The sequence below is a fragment of the Battus philenor genome, unplaced genomic scaffold (genome assembly GCF_028537555.1).
Source record: "Battus philenor isolate CCGP_79_NKW_IND1 unplaced genomic scaffold, ilBatPhil1.0.hap1 SCAF_29, whole genome shotgun sequence".
Classification (NCBI taxonomy): domain Eukaryota; kingdom Metazoa; phylum Arthropoda; class Insecta; order Lepidoptera; family Papilionidae; genus Battus; species Battus philenor.
In genome coordinates this window covers 6,644,440-6,667,618 of record NW_027181692.1, presented here as the reverse complement: position 1 = coordinate 6,667,618, position 23,179 = coordinate 6,644,440, and the positions used below count along the sequence as shown (strand labels likewise).

Here is a 23,179-nt window from a genome sequence, read left to right as displayed (position 1 = left end):
TGATATTAACTATATTTGTCCATCTAGTGTCACTGCCACTACGCACGAGGAGTTCTTCAAGCTACATCAGTTATCTTGGTTCTTTTGCTGACCACGTCATTTCTGATCTCATCAGTTTAAACTTTTCGGTTTAATTTAAAAATATATATGTTACATAGGGGGTTGTAAGACACTATATAGTTGTCGTGGTAGACCGTTGGAGTATATCAAGATCAGGCATGGTGTCAATCTTTGATGGAAGATGTAGCCTTGAAGTGATTCTATTGACTTTTCTATATGATGTATTGAAAACTCATTTAAGTTGATACATATATCGACTTTAACAAGCGAATACACGACCAATAAGTAAAGTCAAGTTTTAAGTTAATCATAAATAAAATAAGTGATATCGAATAATAAAAAATTAAATATTAGACCCCTGACATGTATAGGTTTTAAGTGTATTATTAAAAAAGTAGCTGATATTCAACATGTACATACATACATACATATATATATTACTTCCTTCCGGAAACCCTCGGAAAAAAACACGTATCAAGTGACAGCTATTATTATCAAACAGAGCAGTATATATATATATATATATATATATATATATATATGTATATATAGTACAGTACATAGAAACAAATGGAAAAGTAGTGGGTAGTCCTGGTGGACACTGTATAGATACATTCGAGTAGAAACATTAGGGAGACCGGAAAGTAATGTCGCTTTTTTAAGTTAAATACACACGACTGTATTTTTAACAAGTTTTTATTACTAATCAATAATATATTCACCTTCGTCATCAACCTTTCGCCGTCTAGTATACAAATCAATGCCGGAGCGGTAACAAATAAAACGGTTTTTCTTTAAAATATATCGGTAGAAACGACCTTACTATCCGATCCCCCTAATATATATATATATATATATATATATATATATATATATATATATATATATATATATATATATAAATCAAAAATCATTGCTTTAAAAATAATAAATAGTGTAATGTTAATATAGTAGAAAGAGCATTAAAAATGTCGTATTACTATATATTAAAAATAATTATTGTTTACTATACTATATGTCTGTCGCATTCCAATAAAAATAATAGATTAATGTAAGACTAACACTCCTAATGATAAATGCATTAAAATAATAAATAAATAAAAACTTTAATATCTAAAATCGCACATACCTAGAGAGAATAAAGAAAACGAAAAAATAAATTACCTAATCAATAAAAGATAAATATACAGAGCTGATATCACACACTGGCGACTATCTCACTCTTGCCTTCCGAATTCGAATCGGCGTTCGAAAGTCGCATTCGATCGCGTATGTATAATGTGGTCATTAATACGCAATACTATCTAAACACGATATCTCTGAAATTAAAACGTACAGGGTCTTAAAAGTTGGAAGAAATATTTCTTTTGACGAGTATAAGTCATCTGTTTGTCGGATTTTTAAATTCAAACCCTAAGAGAATAAAGGAAACGAAAAAATAAATTACCTAATCAATAAAAGATAAATATCCACAGAGCTGATAAACACAATGGCGACTATCTCACTCTGGGCGTCCGAATTCGAATCGGCGTTCGAAATTCGAATTTGAACGCGTATGTATAATGTGGCCATTGATACGCAATACTATCTAAACACGATATCTCTGAAATCAAAACGTACAGTCTCTAAAAATTTGGTAGAAATATTTCTCTTGTCGAGTATAGGTCAACTGTTTTTCGGATTTTTAACCCTTAATAGCCTGATTTACGAAAGTGATTTTTTTTAATATTACTGTGTTTGCTTGAGGGTCTAGATGAAGGGAAAAATAGGTTTTTTTTCTAAATTTCGTTGGAAAGAATATTACACAACAGTAAAATACGTACAGGCAACCTATAAAGAAAAACTATAGTAATGTGAACATTCGGTTTAAAAGATCGGTATCAAAATTGAAACTCTAGGCTATTAAGGGATAAATTCAAACCCTTAGAGATTGACATGTTGAGGATAATGTTATAGTTATTAAAATTATATGAACACATCTATGTATATGTGTAATTTAAAACCGCACAGCCCTACAATAATCATTTTGCCGGTGGTCTCAACCATTCCACTCTTAACGTGAGCATTTCTGCAAACATTCCTTGTTCAAACACCGGTGTATATCGTATAGTTGGAGTCAAACATACAAAGTAACAATCGTTAGTTGCTATTAGCGCGCTAAATCGCGTCTCTTTAACGCTGAACGTGCCCGGAGCGTGCGGCGCCATCTTGTTATTTACCCTCGCAAGCACGTAATGGCGGCTGTGTTTTACCGCCAACATTACACAGTTGCATCGACACGGCCAGTTACTACATTGTTGTAAGAATTAGGTTTAATTATGGTTGACATTAATGTTTATTGTTGACAATATAATTTACAATTGTAGAAAATGGTTTTGTTCTATGATAAAACGCACTTTTAACCTACCCACTTAATTAATTATACTAATTTCAAGTCTGTTTTTTTGTCAGTGGGTAGACCCAGGTATCGCTGGATCGATCGCGTTGAGGCAGACTTGCGCGAATTGAATGTCAGCCAATGGCAGACGATGGCGCAAGATAAAGTGGAAGTCTCTCGCTTCGGAGGCCAAGACACACTTTGGGTCACTGAGCTAGCGGAGTAGTAGTAGTAGTAATTTCAAGTCTCTAACCCTAATAGTTCCAGAGGTATCAAGATGAATCAGGCCACAGGTGGAAATCTTTTATTTCATCATTCATGTCAGCCAAAAGACGCTCACTTTACGGAAAATACCTCCCCCTAAAATAAATGGTCTTGCGTTCCTTGCATCCAACAATTTCTCGCGTATCTTGACTATCGTCTGTCCACAATTTGAAGGCATATCATAATAACTTAGATTTAATCACAGATGGCGCAAAACTAATGTCATAATATGAACGCGTCTTAATTTTAACAAATGGCGCCAAATGTCACTGCGCTTTGACGTTTGTTTAAAAGTAAACTTTTTTAATAACACACCTCTTTTTTAAATTTACAACAAAATGGCTGCCGGTTCAAATTATGACATTACTGTAGCACCACCTGTTACATTAAATATTTTAGATTTGATCACAGGTGGCGCATAAGTAATGTCATAATATGAACGCGCCTTAATTTTTACAAATGGCGCCAAATGTCACTTCGCTTTGACGTTTGTTTGAAAGTAAACTTTTTTGTTAACAATGCACCTCTTTTAAATTTACAACAAAATGGCTGCCGGTTCTAATTATGACATTACTTCAGCACCACCTGTTAATTTATATATTTTAGATTTTATCACAGGTGGCGCATATGTAATGTCATAATATGAACGCGCCTTAATTTTTACAAATGGCGCCAAATGTCACTGCGCTTTGACATTTGTTTGAATGTAAACTTTTTTTTAAAAACATACCTCTCTTTTAAATTTACAACAAAATGGCCGCCGGTTCAAATTATGACATTACTGTAGCACCACCTGTTACATTATATATTTTAGATCTTATCACAGGTGGCGCATAAGTAATGTCATGATATGAACGCGCCTTAATTTTTACAAATGGCGCCAAATGTCACTGCGCTTTGACGTTTTTTAAAGTAAACTTTTTTTAACAACACACCTCTTTTTTAAATTCACAACAAAATGGCTGCCGCTTCAAATTATGATTTTACTTTTGCACCACTTGTTACATTATATATTTTTCTATTCACATTCGTTTTTTTATAATTGAAGATCATGTCCATATTAAAAAGCTTTACGGAATCCATGACGAGATATCTTTATACCGTCCTTACCTCTGCTTTTATCAGCAAAATATATAGACAAATAAATAAACATTTATTTAACATAAGTCACATGCACACTTAGAAATTAAGAAAAAAAACTAATGAAGATAAAAAATTTGCAACAAATCAAAAAAATTACAAAACAAAGAATAATAATAAATGAATTCAAACACACTAATTATAAATACAATAATATATTTTATTTATTTAATCGTATTTATTATGTGTATTTATGCTATATACACATGTATATATATATTTATGTTTTGTAAAACCTTTTTTATGCCTCCACTGTTTCCACGCTACGGTTGTCTGTAAGAAATTGCCTTGTATGATAAGACCGCCCATTGTACTTTTTCTTTACTACTATGCTACTTACTATATATTTTATAGAGTGTTTTTATTTATCTTCTATTGATTTACCGTCATTTTTATTACTATTCCATTTAATCTTCTATAGTACTTCAGAAAGATCTGACGTTCTTCGCTAACTAGGGATCAGATGTTACTTTCCTCTGTTTTTTCCTGCAATTGAAACTGGTAAACCGTTGCCAAATACGGTTCAGCCGGTTACAATGTGCATATATTTTTTTTTTCGAAATATATTTAATGGTATATATGTACTTTTTTATGATATAAGTACAGTCAGTTTCAAATAAATCAGACGAAATATTCGAAGAGAAATGTTAAACATTACAAGCGTTTAGTTGTTTCGTGAATGTAACGACCAGATGTTGTGTTATTCCGTGGGAGGATTATAGTCGCCCCTAACGCCATAATTCTCACAACGTAATCTTTTAATCTGTACTCCAAGTTGAACGACAAAAAAACATTACCCGTCGATATATCACCTATTCCTGTAAATCACATCGTGTTTGTTCACCAACGTAACATTGACAGTTGTCAAAACATCTTGTCTGCGATGTAAGTTTGAAGTATTTATTGCGATTTAAAAAACACTATTTATAAACTATAAATAAACGTTTTATAAAGGATGATTTGTTACAAATTCCACAATTCATATGTTAGTGATATTGATATATTCTCGTGCTCTCTCGTATCTTTTAAAAAATAATTTCGTTCGAAATTGTTAAGTACATACAATGCAATTTAAACCATAATATAAATATAAAGAAACATAATCTAATATATAAAATTCTCGTGTCACGGTGTTCGAACTTGAACTCCTCCGAAACGGCTTGACCGATTTTTACCAAATTTTACATGCGTATTCAGTATGTCTGAGAATCGGCTACTATCTATTTTCCATACCCCTAAGTGATAAGGGTGGTCCACCCCTAAATTTTATTTTTAATTTTTTAGACAATTTTTTTGGTTTTTATTTTATTATGATACAGCATACAAAAATACATACAAACATAAATTTTCACCCCTCTACGATCAACCCTTATCTTACATTTGTTAATTAAAAACTTTATTTTTTTTTTGCAAAACAACGTTTGCGGGATCAGCTAGTATAAATATATAAACCATAGTCTTTGATCCCTGTTCAGTAATGTTTTTATTCTTACTTGTTTTTTATTGTTTGACTATAAATCATTATATGTTCTCAGTGAGATAGTTATAAGGTAACAACTGTAATTAATTTTATATTTCTACGCTTCTAAGTTTGTACTTTCTTACTGCCTTTTGTTACTATCTATCTCCAATAAAGTAAATAAATAAATTTTCATCATCTCTTAACGACTGCATATTCAATTACTTTTATATTGAATTTAGTAAAATGATTTCTAAGCTGATATCTATTTGAAAAAAAGGTATATTTCTACCAAATTTCAAGTGTCAAAGCCTTATAATTTCAGAGATATTATGATGAGTCAATTCATGAAAGTAAATCTCATATATGCAAAGGTTGTCTATAGATTTTAAAACTTTAAAAGTGTGAATATATAGCCAATTTGTTTTCAATCAATCTGGTATAATCTATTGAAATAGCAATTGTTTCAGAAATATTAAATAACTTAATGTCGTTTTAAAAATTCATATTAAAATTAATTATTATACCTATACATTATCTGTTGTTGATTTTGTACTATCAGAAGTTATTGGCCAGTCATATTGAGATAGAAAAAAAAATATAATAATGTGACGCATACACGCTATTATACATTTAGTTTCGTAATAATAAACAAAAAAGTACAATGGGCGGTCTTATCACACGAGACAATATCTTACAGACAACCATAGTATGGAAAATGTAGAAGTATAAATAATTAGTAGTTAATATGTACAACATATACATATATATGTACTTAGCATATATAACTTAATAAATAAGGTATAACACATATTACAAATATAGTACAATCTAATATATAAAATTCTCGTGTCACGGTGTTCGAACTTGAACTCTTCCGAAACGGCTTGGCCGATTTTTACCAAATTTTAGTATGTCTGAGAATCGGCTACTATCTATTTTCCATACCCCTAAGTGATAAGGGTGGTCCACCCCTAAATTTCTTTTTAATTTTTTAAACAATTTTTTTGGTTTTTATTTTATTATGATACAGCATACAAAAATACATACAAACCTAAATTTTCACCCCACTACGATCAACCCTTATCTTACATTTGTTAATTAAAAACTTTATTTTTTTTTGCAAAACAACGTTTGCGGGATCAGCTAGTAATAAATAAAAACATCAAACAAACTTGTAACACACTTAAAAAGAATAAAGAAACAGAGGAAGAAAAAGAAATGAATTAACAGATAAATAATCACAGGTCTAGTAAATAGCTCTTCATAATTTACCTAAAAATAGGCAGAAAACGCGTCTTATATTCAACGGTAAATCATTCCAAACGAACTGCCTGTATGGTGAAAAATTTGGTGATGAACAAAGAAGAATGCGCCGGCTTTTTTAATTCCAGATTCTCTGATGATCTCAAAAACATCTCATGTTTTTCATCAAGAAATATTGTTTACAATCAACTATATAATTTGATCACTAATATATCACATTATATTTTTTTTATCTGTTTCTGTTTTAAATGGATAGATCTATGTCAATCTGTGAACATTTTGCAGCTGAAATCAATTAAAATAATGTATTTTTTTAAAATAGTCACATTTGAAATTGATTAAATATATATGTGAATTCATTAAAGAAGATTCATTTCCGAAGTTATACATAAACTTTTTTAAGGCTTTTATATCAATAACCGATCATTCAGTATAGATTCTTAACTGAAATTTTTCGTACGTAAAGTTTGTTTTATAAAAACATCCAAATTCATTTAAATATTAATATATATAAATAATAGACCCGTAGCAATTTGCATTTATCGAATATTGCATTTGTTTTTGTTCGAGTCGATTCCCGCGCATGACAAAAGCGTCCGCCATTGTTGTGCTGTCAATCGTGGTGCACAGATAAAGACAAAGCTATAGATAAATAATTATTTTTAAATTTATATCTTAAAGTCAAGGCGTAAGGTTTAAAATTAAACAAATGATATAAATCAGTTAGAAAATTGACGAATTGATGTTAGAATGCATAAAAAAAATTGTCATCTTTGTTTTCCGTCTTGTTCATGAAGCGTGGGAAAGAATGTAATTGCAATGAATAACTCGAAATAGTAAACGTAGAATTGTAAGCTATTTGTTGTGAAATTTTGACGTACGTTCATTCATATTTCGCGCTAAGGCAGTTTCTTTTACGTTACATTAATTCATTTCGAAATTTTTATATATAAACTAGTATTAAACCTCTTTGGTTGTACTATTCGTATCTGGCTGGTTTTGATGACATTAAAATAGTTGCATTCTAAAAAACGAAACGTGTTGGTAAAATTATGTTTTGTTTTTTTTTCTTTCTGTCAAAATTAGTGAATGTAAGTGAGATACATTCGGACATTTTAAAAATGGAAATCATTGTATGTTTAATGCAAGCTACAAAAAAAATCTTTTATATATCTAATGCAATGTCAAGATAAGTAGCATAAATTTAGTTTGATTAGATTGAAAATTCCATGAAAAGATTGGAAGAGCATAGTTTATCTTATAATATTTTGTCTATATTTCGTGTATATTTTGTCTTGATTTTGATCAAGACTGCCAACCACTAATGAAGCTTTGTACTCCATTTAGAGATGAGCCAATAAGGTAATAGGTAACCATACTTTGGTAACTGAAACCTCAAATCTTGGAGCATCGATGAAAAAAACAAGTGACCTGGTGTTTATATATATGGTAAATGTAATTATAATATTTTTAAAGTTATATATAACAATAAAAAGAAGAATTCAATTTTATGAATCACGACACGAACCGCTGTTCCCACGCTGTACGCAAATTACTGATTACGTCGAACGGGCTCCATGAATGACGCTGCAGGTGTCCAGTACGTCGAAAAAAAAAAAAAACCATTGACAAACAAAACCGAGTGAGACCTGCCGTAGACACGTGCGTTGTTCTTGCGGCGGGAAGACAATGGCATTATCACACCTCGCCTTTGCCCGTCGGCCAAAAAAAAAAAACTACAATGACAGAAATATTGACATTGGCGCGAAAAATTTACTATCCTCGTTACCTGTTCCCACGCGTTGGCTGACTGAATATCTTCAGTACTGACGAAGCATATCAGGTTGGCAAGTTTTTTTTTATACGGACCTCCTTTACCTTGTTATAGGACAGAGTTTGATATTCCTTAATGATTTCTTCACTTTCATTTACTTTTATTTCTGTACTCTTCTTTCATTCTTGATCATACTACTTGGTTTCGGTTGAAATTGATGCAGTTAACCATGGGGCTTTTACAGCTTCATCAGAGTTGAGTTCACGGAGCGGAAGGGTCAGTGAACTTAAAAATAAAACAGAAGCTGGACAGACGCGTTCCAGTTGTACGATGACGTTCGCAAGTGAACCGCTCTACCCCAGTAGAGCTGTGTAGTGTTGATGTTGTGTATGCGGCTTGGTACGGCAGCGTGGACCGCAGGCGAGCCGAGGATGGATTCGGATCCAACTTCGGTTCGTCCACGCTGTTCGCTTTTAGGAAGCTGGCGGCCTTGAAAACGTGTGTTGTGGTTTGGTGAGTAGTGTTTTGTTCTATTCTGAATGACGCGATGTCCTGTGCGGAGTATCGCAGGTGATGTGGTCGCTGGTGCTGTGGTGTTAGCGCTTGCAGTGTTGTGAGTGTTTGCAGCGGGTGTGGTGTGGGGAGTATGTCTTTGGAACGTCTCTTGACTTTTCTTGAAGTACGAGGGGTGTGTAGCAAGAACACTCGCTATGAGAGGGTTTGGGTGAGAAAAGACCAGCTCAAAATAAGTCTCTGACCAAGCCTGGTGCTATGTAGCTTGTAGTGTTGTGAGTGTTTGCAGCGGGTGTGGTATGGGGAGTATGTCTTTGGAACATCTCTTGGCTTTTGCTGAAGTACGGGGGGTGTAGCGAGAACACTCGCTATGAGAGGGTTTGGGTGAGAAAAGACCGACTCAAAATAAGTCTCTGACCAAGCCTCGTGCTATGTAGCTTGCAGTGTTGTCTTTTTCATACTTATTTCCGTTCATTCATCGCCTCACTTCATTCGCCCCATTCCTCAAATATCGCAGATCCGGGTTATATCACATATATTTATCTTAATTTATATTTATTTTATGCTATTTTATATTCTTATTTAATATTATATTACGAGTTATCACAGTTTCCACTTTGTTGTGTTTTTGTAATTTCTTACTCTATCTTATGTTTATTTGGTTGCTTACCTGACTTGTATCAGTTTTATATCGTTGAGTCCACCACTATTTTCCTGCAACATTTGAAGAATGCTGGTGATTGGCAAGTTGAATTGGCAGTGAGTAGAAAAAAATTCAGGAATGAAGACCTAGGTCACCTAACTGGCAGATCTAGTTGGCAAGTCTTGTCTCTAGGAGGACCGACGATATAAGCTGGTAATCTTTGAGGAAGGCATATGCCTTGCACTGGGCGTTCATCAGCTGAAAAGACGATTTCAAAATCTTAAACCATAATTTTTAAAATGTAATACACCTATCCCCCGATTTACACGGTAGATACGTTCCTGTGAAAAACGTGTAAATCGAAAATCAAAAATTTTCAAGTCAAAACCGTGTAAATCGAAAAACTCGCAAAAAACGCATAATTTTGCTATTTAACACAGTTGTGATTTTTTTTTCAATCATTTTATGTGTACACATAAATAAAAATAGAATGCATTGACAAATTAAAATATTTAATAAGTTACAGAAAAACTCTTTTTTTTTAATTTAATTACGATATACATTAAATAGATGAACAAAAAATAAATTACTCTCATTCTTTTTTTCGGAATCGAAGTTTCGAATTCACTTTCATCACTCGAATTTATTTGTGCCGATTCGATGTTTGAAGCAGAAATATTTACATTATGAGAGATGGTAATAAAATCAGTTATTGAAACAAAAAAATAACTATTTTGGAAAACCGTGTAAATTGGGGGATAGGTGTATATTATTAACAATTTCTACATAATGATTAGTCGTAGTGTATTGAAAAATTAAATTCACTTAAGTGTTCGTTGAGTGTATAACAAGGTCCTGTATGATCGACCCTCTAAAACAATATCGACGTATGCCGGGACCTCTCATCTCAGCCGGGTTTTGTTAAAGGACTACGGGTTCGAACCCGGATCCGCGGGATTACGTCGCACGTGTACACTGTTTTTGTTTCATGGGAACATAATCTATTGCGACGGAACACTAGATGCATCTTCCTGCTTTGTTTCATAGGGGACATTTCGTTTAAATATATTGATTTTATATATATACTAGCTGATCCTGCAAACGTTGTTTTGCAAAAAAAAAATATTTTTAATTTTCATTTTAAAAATAAGGGTTGATCGAAGAGGGGTGAAAATTTAGGGTTGTATGTATTTTTGTATGTTGTATCATAAAAAAATAAAAACAAAAAATTTCGTCAAAAAATAAAAAATAAATTTTAAGGGTGAACAACCCTTATCACTTAGGGGTATGAAAAATAGATAGTAGCCGATTCTCAAACCTACTAAATACGCATATATAATTTGGTAAAAATCGGTCAAGCCGTTTCAGAGGAGTTCAAGTTCGAACACCGTGACACGAGAATTTTATATATTAGATTCATCGCCTAACTTCATCACACAGATCGCAAGATAAAACATTGGCAAAATATAACGGTTTCTCAGTTTAAAATAAACACATAAATAAACACGTGTGTAAAAAAAAAACAAATAAATCCATTCATAAGATCGCAAATGGCGATAAAACATCGACCTCTCGAAGATTCGAATTACGAACCAACTTTTTTTTTTTCGTGGCCGCTTCAGGTTGCAATTGTGCTTTTGCCATTCAGCCAAGATGGCCGCTGATATGCAAATTAAGTTTGACGCGAGAGGTTTTATTGACACTGCTCCTTTTGTATCGAATAGAATGTTAAGATAATATGTGACCGCGCATAATTATTATATTTTTAACATTCACAATCGGCTATTGACGATTTATTGAATAGACAATCACAAAGATGTACATTTTTATTATGTTTATCTGATTCGATATACATGTATGTACATGGTAAACACGTGTCTGCTGGTAGGTTGTTCTCCCACCAGATCAGTGATTCCTAAAGTGGTCTATATCAACCCCTGGGGGTCTATGACAACCTGCAAGGGGTCTACGTCAGCGAAAAAATTTTTGGGGGGTCCATGAAGTGGAAATGGGGGTCCACGATAGTGGATCTCAACACATACACTGATATTACCTATTTACTTACATCATACTATCTCATAATATCAAAACATTTACATTATTTATAAAAGTACCTATGAAGTAAAAAAATTATTATATATGTTTATAAAATTGTGTAAGTTGTAGGATGTTGGTATAATAGATTGGTTTAGTTGGTATAGTAGATACAAAATTTTATTTTGAGTAGTTTTAATATAAATTCAATTAATAAGTGTATAAATTAACATGTGTTTTCACTTTAAGTTTTTAACACTAAACTTCACTACAGTTAGAAATTTACAGGAAATCAATATCAGGTAAGTAGGGGGTCTACCCAATACGGAAAAACATGGCAAGGGGTCTACGACACAAAAAAGTTTGGGGATCTCTGTACCAGATGAACAGTCAATGAAGACAAGCTGGATGCACAAGATCAGACATATTTGAGATCTTGGCGGAAACAAATTCGATCAGTTTTTTTATGATCACTGTATAGTTGACAATGTAATTCATCACCAAACTATATTATTAATTTAAATATTTACGCAATAGTGAATACGAAAGTTCTATCGATGTGAATACGGCAACTAGCGCACAACCTGAGGATGGCAATATGGAGTAGGGTTGATTAAATGGTCGCATGAAACCTAATCTTATAAACTGTACATTGTTAGGAAGTTTTTATAATAAATTAAGATACTCAATAAACACAGTAACATACAAAAAATTGTAAATATATAAAGTAATTGTAAAAGTAGTAAGCAAATCCAGGGACGCTTACATGTCTATGGAATATAGATCCTATATTATACAGACAAACCGATTTATTTGTTACCGCTCCGGCATTGATATATACTAGACGGCAAAAGGTTGATGACGAAGGTGAATATATTGTTGATTAGAAATAAAAACTTGTTAAATATGTTGTCGTGTGAATTTAAATTACAGCGACATTACTTTCCGGTCACCATAATATATATAATCACTTGAAATTTCCTTCCATCATCCTGAAAGGACATGTAAAAGTTTTTACAATTATATTTCAAATTTTGTATATATATATATATATATATATATATATATATATATATATACATTCAATCGGCGTTAAATTTGATAGATTATTGGATATATATATCCCGGGAATAAAATTATGTATATATATATATATATGCACACAATTTGATTTGTATATATATATATATATATATATATATATATATATATATTAAATTCAATGAGCAGTGGTAATCTCGAGGATTCAATTTCCGAAATATAGTTCACACTTTGTGCATTAATTATATGATGATTGCATTTATCACAAACAAGTTGGTACAGGATGGGCAGCAATATCTGCGCACCATAATACAACACTGCGATCCCCGACCCGCCTGCCCAGCGTGGCGATTGTGGTATATCCCACCATAGATACCTTTGGGGAAGATCCATGCCTTGCAGAGAGCATCCATGGGTGGAAACCACGACTTGATTTAATAATACCTAATAATAAAAAAAATAAAAACTGGCCCGTGTAGATCTGGTGCGGTTTATTCTCTTGTGTACAGCAGATGCAATAAGCGTTAATGGTATTGGTTTAGTTTGTTCAGATGGTCATCACCAAGTACCATGTCGAACTGATCACATCGCGGTTGGTATATGTTTCTGCTCTATTGTATTAACAATTATAATAATTGTATTAACTATATGTTTTTTATATGTCTAAATATATGTCGCCGTCCACACCGAATAAAATGACAATCATCATTACAATTTTAATCAGTTTTTTTTTATATATATGCAAATTTTAACATAATTTTATGTCTAAAATGTCAAAGATAGGTAAGGATATTTTTTTACCTCCAAATAAACAAATTAAAGTACAAAAAATAATAAAAAGATTATTCTATATAAGTAAAAACTTTTAAACCGTTGAGTATTTTTAAAATTACATTTAATTTATCGAATTTTTTCGATCGATTTATTTTAATAAAATTAATTATAATAAATTGGTAGTATATACTAATTCGAAATATTTAATCAAAAATATTTTCCGAATGATGCGCTTTTAGAAAGCTGCGTATGTAGTTACCACAATAATTCCGGCTGATATTGATCAGCTTGTATAGAAAGATCGTCGCCAAATTTATCGTAAATACGTTTTTCTCTTTTGTTTTTATTTTGCATTAAAATTCATATATGAAAACTACCTTCCAATTTTTTATGCTAATACATGATAATTGTTATTAAATGTCACTTTATGTCGCTTGCAAAAAAAATATTTTAAATTTAAATGCGTCTTTTGATAAAAAAGGTTGCTCAACCCTGGGACAGATCTATGCCCAGCTGTGAACGTTAATAAAAAGCTTTTTCAAATTTCCTATCAACTATATAAGCGACATTAAATAGAGATTTATTAAATATTGTAATACGAATTTTATTATTTATAAAACTGTTGATTTTTATACAGGGTGTATCTTATATTATCACAGTAAATACGCTATATATTCGCTCATTTAAAGCTAGTACATATATAACTCCATTTTTATACTCGTGGGGAAATCCTGCATGGGATATCCCACCGCTGTGGTGGCGACGAAAGGGCTATCTCGGACTTCTATAGGTTAAAACCCCATGGTTTTCTGTTAAAATTACGGAAATGCTTTCCCATTTTATTGTAATTACACCTTTACCCTCCACTAACGGAAAAGTTATATATTTATATAACATAGATAGTGTTCTGTGCACCCGCAGAACGGATAAAAGATATAGAATAAATATCACCAGAAGATGCTATCAACAGATATGTTAATATCCGCAAAAAGAATCAAAAAGAAAATAATCGACAAAGATGTCATACGTCAAATATATACGGGCACTGTCTTTCTGTTTAATAGGGATGCGATTTATCGATACGCGTTAATATCGATAAAATTAAAAAAAATTAAGTATCGAAAATATTTAATTATTTGCTTTTTCAAAAATAGAAATCATATTAAAATTCACTATTTAGTATTTTAATCGTTTTGAATGTATTAAAAACTATTTTTGTGCAGTGCAGTTTCAAAGTTCACACACTTATAACCGATCACCCTGTATATCTATATATACTATATAACATATATAATTCTCGAATAACAATAATATATGTCGTATATTTATAATTTGTCGTTAATTTATGGGACACTATATAAATTATTTCATATATTTTTATTTAAAAATATCCTTATATTAAGTAATTTATTATATGTACATTTGTGAGCGAAACTTTAAAGCTTTTAAATCTATTTCAAAACACAATGTATATATAACTTTGAAATATGTGACATTAATTAATTCTGAAATTCGATAGGCCAATAAATTTACTACTACATAGTAAGGAAAAGATAATAGTACTTTAAGATAATAGTACTATTATCTTTTCCTTGCTATGGTTGTCTGTAAGAGATTGCCTTGAGTGATAAGACCGCCCGTTGTAATTTTCTGTATATTTTATTGTATCTGTATATTATGTATCTTATCGTGTACAATAAAGAATATTAAATAAATAAATAAATTCTGGAAGCACAAAGTCTTTATGGATACATAGTAAACAATAATTAAATTTTAAATACGCTTTTAAGCAATATATGTAAAAACCTTAAATGTTCTAGCTGAGAAGATAGCACATACACTCCTTCTGATTCTCTAATATAAGTAATTGCAACAAATAGAAATGCGGTTTAAAAATTATCGATGTTTTGTATTGCGACATCACTATGGCTGCACAGCTATTGTTCAATACCTGTTGTGCTTTTTTTTATCGGAAACGGACATGCCGTGCGGAAACGAAGGTGCATCAAGTCAGTAAACCACCAAACCTTTACCCGTGAGGTGTTCCCCGAATCACCATCACCCATAAACAAGTGTAACTTAGTGACAAGTTTTTTTTTTAATTTTTTTTTTGAATATTTTTTTTAAATTATGAAATATCCGTGTAAGAAAAGCTTCTATGAATATATGGACTTTGAAATGAATTTTCGTGAGTACAAATGATAAATTAAAAATGGGATATGTACGTATGTTGTATATATATATATATAGAGAAATATTTGTATTTATATGTATGTACACTCTGAAATGCCCTCTCCTTCATGTCTCTCATCATCCAAAGATTGTCTGGTAGAGATCACCTCGATCTATAAGACCGCCTCTTGTACATATATATAAATTATTTCTTTTTTATAGTTATTGTCTAAAATTGTAAATAAATAAATAATTTTTTTCAAACGAAAAGCGGTTTATATATAAATCAGTGAATACAGGATGTTTATAGAATGTGAAACCTTTGAACTGTGTATATATACCTCATTTGCTGAAAATTAATATACAGTATGCTCTAAATCAATGATTTTAAAAATCATTATGTTACGTAATGATAATACAGCAAGAAAAATCGATTTAAAAATTCTAGTTACTGCATATTAAAAATAATTATTGTTTACAATCTGCCCTTGCAGAGTTTGTACTGGTAGAAGTTATAAGCGTGCTACATTCCAATGAAAAAATAAATCAATGTAACATACAGAGAGATTCAAAATAGGTGCGAAATCTTGCAATATTTTTGCATCAAATAAACTATACATTCATTCATTTAAAATTTTTCCACCTAAAACATACATATATACATAGATACTTATAAAAAATAGGGTAAAAAGATAAATGTGATTTGGATTGCACTTGAATCAGAAAGAACAAACATAGAAAGAAAACATCCATTAATAATTGTAGAACTATATAAAGTATGGAAAGGAATAAAAAATATTATAAATGAAATTAGAAGAAAGAATAAAAGATATTGAAAAGGATAAAAGATCAGTATGGATTTTAATTAAAATTATGTGAAAAATAAAGACCGGTGGACACACCGAGGAAGGGTCTATAAAAATATGTCATTTGTATATACACCAATACCTCACTTTGCGTCGTGGTTACGTTCCAAAAAAACACGACGAAAATTGAAACGACGTAAAGTGAATTAAGATTTTCTATAGCAAACCATGTAAAGATCGAAGATAGGTCCCAGGATCACGAAAATACAACTTTTTAAAAAGAAAATTGAACAAAGTAAACATTTAAAAAACAAAAATAATGTAACACTGCCAATAAATAAATTGAAATAATATTACCATATAACACGTAAAAAATTATATAAATTTATTATTCTCCTTAAAAAAAAAGCACAACACACTACATTACAACACACTACGTACGTAACTGGACTCTAAAATTAGCAAAACAAAGTGAAAATAAAACTGTATTTAAATTGTGTTGATTTTTAGTTAGAAAGGTAATCCCGAGTTTAGATGGCATGGCGCAATTAGAAACAAAAGTGTTGCCATCTTTTAGAATAAAAAAAATTAAAAAAGAAAATAAATCTCGAACCCAAAACACCGCAACTTCAAAAATCTAACGACGCACAGTGAAAATTAGTACTAATTAAGCAGCGACGCAACTTCGAATAAAAACGCAAAACAAAACGACGCAAAGCGAGGTATTGGTGTACCGCGGCTTTGAGGTGCCAGGTAATTTAAGACCTTGTAAAGTAGCGTACTTTGAACTTTCCCAGGAAGCCTTAGCTCGGGGAACTATATTACTATATTACCGGATTACAAGGCTTTCAAGGTCTTAGATTACTTCAGTGAAGGCTCCGGGGGGATCTCTGCTTCAGCTGTCGTTGTTAATACCAGCTTTTACACACAAGGGTGCCTGATAGAGCAGTACCTCTTGGTCGGTTGCTATTGCAATATCTAGTGCCACTTCGGAAACAAAACGAAATGTATTTGTAGTATGATAGGGGATTGGGGTTTCTGGTAATGTAAAATTATATTTCGTTTCCATCGAAACCAGTTGGTGATGTATCGAACAAGATAGCTAGTTGAATACAAAATATATCTGTTACATGTTTTTAAACGGTTTTATTTAGTTCGACCCGTACGGAATTTATTTGATTGAAATTGAAATTTAAGCACCTTCCCGTTGTCAGATTGATCTGAAATTTGGTACACACATTTAATTTAGATGACAATAAAACGTAATAAAATCAATAACATTATAAATCTAAGATGGCCGCCGATACAAAATGGCGGATTACGTATTTTTCCTTAACCCCCTCAATATGGGTATCTAATGAAAAGGCTACACTAGTAAAACACGATGATTATGTCAAAATTTAAAATTCAAGATGGACGCCGTTCCAATATGGCGGACTAGGTACATATTTTTCCACAACCACCACACTATGGGTATCAAAAAACCGTTTAATTTAAAAGTTTTTTAAATGTATTTATTTGCAATATAGTTTTCTTTATTATTTTTTATGCGGTGCCTATTAACCGAACAGATTATAATTGTAATAATAATAAAAAAAACAATTAAATGGGTTTAAGCTGTTATTTATAAATGTTGTGCAAGGATTTCTGGCAAGCGACACGAACGCGCGGAATTCGAATTTCGAAAATCGATGAAACGAATTCCAATCGAACGCCGGCTTTTAGACGACGGTTTACTGCCAGTTACAACTATAAATGGAAGCCATATGTTTTGTTTATTGTCGCACGGTTTTAGCCAATAACAGGGGGGAGGGGAAAAACCGTATATTTCTGTAAGCTGGCATAGTCATTTGTAAGTATTAAGGTCGAATTGAATTATTCATTGCGCTGTTGTTTTCCCGCCGAGAATTGAGATGCTTGTTTTTTTTTTTTTAATTCATAAGGCACAGGCGTTCGGATGAGAGGCTTCGTTGCGTTCTGTTTATGCACGGAGCCAACTTTAATGTTGTTGATGTAAATTTTTCGAATGCATAATTTTAGATTCGTTAGGATCCAGCTTGGGGTAGGTCGAGGACACTTCTAGAAACTTCGCGGTGCGTATATTAGTCGCAAATTCATTATTTTTTTGTACACGTTCCGTGGCATGGCAATTTTTGAAAATTTTCTATTCAGGCTGCGTGTTCTTTTGGTAAAAGATCAGCGGGGATTATCATTTTTAATCGATTTTTTCAGCGACGCATCGAAAAGGGGAATCCCACAGTAATATAATTGTTTATATATTATAAATCAAGCGAAAGAGAGCGCTCTATACAATACTTCTCTCCTTGTATTTGGCTGTTGTTTTTTATTGGTTGAACATTGTTTTGATAGTTTTAAATCGGTATATTTATGGGATAAGCTTGACGAATATGCACAACAACACCCGTTTTTAGTGAGCGGGCGCCCGCTCCCTAACCGCGAACAGCGTGGGCGAACCGTGGTTGGATCCGGATCCCTCTTCGGCTCGCCTGTGGTCCATGCTGCCGTCCTAACCCGCAAACACACTCCAGGGGTGTGTTACCCCTCAAAGCTCTGCCACCAAGAGCCTTAACAACGTGCGAGCGTCCCCGTGCAACTGGTAGGCGCCCCACCAGCTTTAGTTTCTAGTTTTTAAATCTAGTTCACGGACCCTTCCGCTCCGTGATCTCTCCGTGAACATTAATATCAACAGAGAAAAAAAGAATATGCACAATTGTAATTCCGACTTCGTGTTGTCATTACATCCAAGACCTACCAGCCCTGAGAAGAATCCCATGAAACTTCATGGTTGGAAATTATTATTCGCCATACGTACTTCCGAATAGAGACATCATTTCTTTGAATTTTTCTTTAAAATCAGAAATTTATCATGACTCAAATAAGATTTATGTTAATATATATTGTTCCAATCGTATATACATAGATATTAAATGGTCGAGAAAAATATTTTCACAGAAACATATGTCTTCTCTGCTTTGAACATTTGGAATATTACGACAAAACTTCAACGTAAGAAAATCAATAAAATTAATTCAATATTAAGAAATACTTGGCGGGCCGCGTCTTGCACACCCCTGTCTTAAGATTCCAGCAATTTCAAAACGCTAGTTACACGTAGATATGGAGAAAATCACCGTGATTGTTATCCTTGATTGAGAAATTTAAAATGTATCTTCATCATTTACATAGTTTACTCAATTTCATCACCTCCCCAGCCTGCCGCAAAGAGCAGCGGCCGCTCTCCCTCGACGCGACGGCAATCATGAAGGAAAAAAGTAAAAACGCAGCGCGCTCACGGAGAGAGAAAGAGAACTCCGAGTTCCTGGAGCTGGCCAAGCTTCTCCCTCTGCCTTCCGCCATCACCTCGCAGCTGGACAAGGCGTCTGTCATCCGGCTTACGACGAGTTACCTCAAGATGCGTCAAGTGTTTCCCGACGGTAAGTATACACCAGTATTTATCATCATCAGGTGATTGACAACCATTACAAGATATAGGCCTTCTTCTAAGATCGCCATTATCACCGTTCTTGGTGACATAGTGGCTTTTGATTGGTACTTGTAAACATGATGCTATATATTTATTCGAAAGGTACTTCTTTAATGGCGCCGTTTTTGGGACATCTCTCTCAACTACTATCATGGCTGAATAGGACCTTTACATAATATTCTCTTCTTTTTATTTCTACACTCATCTATCGTCCTTCTCGATGTCTTTCATTCTTTCTAATAATTTCTTTCACGATATCTTCCATTCCCTTCCATACATCGCCTCACTTTCTTTAATGAATGAATGATAAACTAATACGTCTTGCTCGTTACAACCAGGTCTTGGAGATGCTTGGGGATCGGCGCCACCTCCGCCACAGCCCCGCGAGCTGGCCATCCGGGAGTTGGGCTCCCATTTACTGCAGACCCTGGACGGCTTTATTTTCGTGGTCGCCCCTGACGGCAAGATCATGTACATCAGTGAAACCGCCTCAGTGCATCTTGGACTCAGTCAGGTATGTAGATATCTCTTTTTTTTATGACCCCCGCTATTGGGGGCCTCTCGTACCCCTATTTATGGTGGGACAGGGACTTTATTTGCAATTTATTTTGTCACATAGTTTTTTATTTTCTTTCTCTTCTTTCGTACTTTATTGTCTCTTTCGGTCTATTATCTATCTTTCATGCTACAGTTCTTCTATCTTTCTCTTTTGCTCTGTTCAATCTTTCATTCTTTCCTCTTTTGTTATTACATTTTCATTTTACATTTTTTTTAATTGTACATTATTATTACTTATCCTATAATTATTCTCTATCACAGTTTTATGTATCACTTTGGTTCTATTTTATCCTTTTTTTATCTATTTTCTATTTATTTATTGAGTTTGCGTTTTGTTCCTTTCAATGGCACATTTTGCATTTGTTTTACAGAGGGCTATGAATGAGTTTTTATCTATTCCGCTTATCAGGGAGGCTATTGACTCCTCCCTGATTTTTACGCCAGACCGGCACTCGAATTCGAACATAGATATCTCGTGGACTGCAGTAGACGCCATATGTCTGGAATGATGATGAAAGGCTTGTATAAGTGGATACTTAACAGTTCATCTGTTATGGGAAAGATATATGAAGGTAATCCCACAGGTGGAGTTGACTGGGAACTCGATCTACGAGTACATCCACCAGGCAGACCACGAGGAGATGAGTGCTGTACTTAGTTTACAGCATCCTCATTCATACCTTGGACACCAGTGTCCCAGTGTTGGGTAAGAACTTTTTTTTTTATTAACTTTTTTTTAATTCTTCCAAATTGAATTGTACTCTTGTTTGTGCATGTATGAGAGTGAGATATATATATATCTCTGTATGTGTGCAAGCCTGTCACATTAATTGAAAATTCCTGGTTGGAGCAAAAGTAATGTCATAATGTGTAGATATACAGAGAATTAGTTTTCAAAAAACAATAGAGTATATATATTTCTAATAATATCTAATAATAAACAGGTGGTGCAAAAGTAATGTCATAATTTGAATCGGCAGCCATTTTGATGAAATTAATAATAAAAATAATAACATTCAAGTGGCTATCTCCCGATAAGATGCATAATTGCGTATTCTGTCATTTTGAATTGTTATTACGAGAGGGTATAGTTTGTATCGAATCCATCCCCTTACAAATCAAATTGCTTCCCTATGAGACGAATGTACCACATTGTAAAACACTGTATTAGTCTGTAATAAAATTATAAATGTAGTAAAATAATGAAAGAAAACTATAAGGTACCCGGTGGGCGGAACGTGGGGCCCAACAGTGGACGTGGAATGCGAACGAGCCTTCTTCATCCGCATGAAGTGTGTTCTCGCGAAACGAAACGCTGGCCTCACCACATCAGGATATAAGGTCAGTGATCATCTCCTGTCTTTATTGATGCCAGCGCTGTTATCCTGATGGCGTTGGTACAGCTTCGTCAGAGCTCGAGAAAAATTTAAATTTTATCCACCCTGGTTGGATGATGTGGCATTTCTATGTGACTCTGGTATATTGTTTATTCTTCTCTGCGAGTTAGTTTTGGGTGGAGCAAATCTCTTTTCGTAACTATTGCCGTAATTTTGGCTGCTTCTGTAACTCTGTTTTTTTGTGTGCGGTAGGGACGTCACAAATTCTGATAAAATGAGTTTTATAGTTTTTATTTTATTTTTTATTCTACATTCTCTTTCGTACTTCGCATTGTCTATTATTCATTCCTTTTACGCTTCATATGATCTGTCATTCTTAGCATGTAGATTTCTTTCTACCTTCGTTTTTCTATTCTTCTTTTTTTTAACCCTTAATAGCCTGATTTACGAAAGTGATTTTTTTTAATATTACTGTGTTTGCTTGAGGGTCTAGATGAAGGGAAAAATAGATTTTTTTTTAATTTCGTTGGAAAGAATATTATACAACATTAAAATACGTACAGCCAACCTATAAAAAAAACTAATAGTAATGTGAACATTCGGTTTAAAAGATTGGTATCAAAATTGAAACTCTAGGCTATTAAGGGTTAAAATAATTACCACAGATTATATTTCATTACGGACTATACATTTATTTTATTTATTAACATTTCTTTTGTTATTTTACTATTTGGCACTATGTTACTAATTTTTATTTACTTTATTTCAATTTATTTTCTTGACTTATAAAAGTCTTACTATATGTTCTATTCCTGAGTCTGGTTACCTTCACCCCTTTTCTTCTGTTGATCTGTAAGAAGGCAGCTCCCGGTGTTGAAGTCTCTTTCCTTCTAAGGTTTCTTCATTCTGACGATCCTCTTACATGGGATCATTTTGTGGCCTCCCTCTTGGAAAACCGGTGCTTGATTCCTTTTGGAGTCGATGTCGACTGCTGGGTTAACCTCTGATTACACACCATTGAGGTTCTGGAGTGGAGACCAGAGACCGAAGTAGTGTAGAACGACCAACCTCAAGGTGTACGGATAGACGAGCTTTTTGAGGTCAACGGAAGATGGTGAATGCAATCCTGCCGGTCCTATAGGATATCTATAGGAGAGTCCATATTCAACTGTGGAAGTCCTGTGTTTTACATGATGAAGGTCGTCTTCCTCCTATTTCTTCAAGAAGTTCTTTTCACTAGGTGATCCACTGCTCCGGGTACTTGCGGGCTCGGCGCTTCGGTGAGGCAACAGCACCTCTTGGCCTCATAGCTGTGGGGCACTCTCTTCCACCCTCCGCCGTCACCGAACTCAAGCTGCATTCAAACATGTTCATGTTCCGGGCCTCTCTGGACATGCGGCTCATCTTCCTCGACGCGAGGTAAGCTAATAAGTTGATAACCTTTCTAACTCTGTGT

At 33.3% G+C, this 23,179-nt stretch overlaps 1 protein-coding gene across 1 annotated transcript in view; it reads left to right on the top strand.

The window, feature by feature from the left end:
- Positions 1-15,487: 15,487 nt before the first annotated feature.
- sim (single-minded) overlaps positions 15,488-23,179 on the top strand; it is a 28,072-nt gene continuing 20,380 nt past the window's right edge. The window contains exons 1-6 of the mRNA XM_068769877.1: positions 15,488-15,533; positions 19,557-19,778; positions 20,167-20,342; positions 20,971-21,092; positions 21,607-21,727; positions 22,964-23,142. Of these exons, the coding sequence (XP_068625978.1) occupies positions 15,512-15,533; positions 19,557-19,778; positions 20,167-20,342; positions 20,971-21,092; positions 21,607-21,727; positions 22,964-23,142 (842 nt within the window). The 5' untranslated portion in view covers positions 15,488-15,511. The remainder of the gene's footprint in view (positions 15,534-19,556; positions 19,779-20,166; positions 20,343-20,970; positions 21,093-21,606; positions 21,728-22,963; positions 23,143-23,179) is intronic.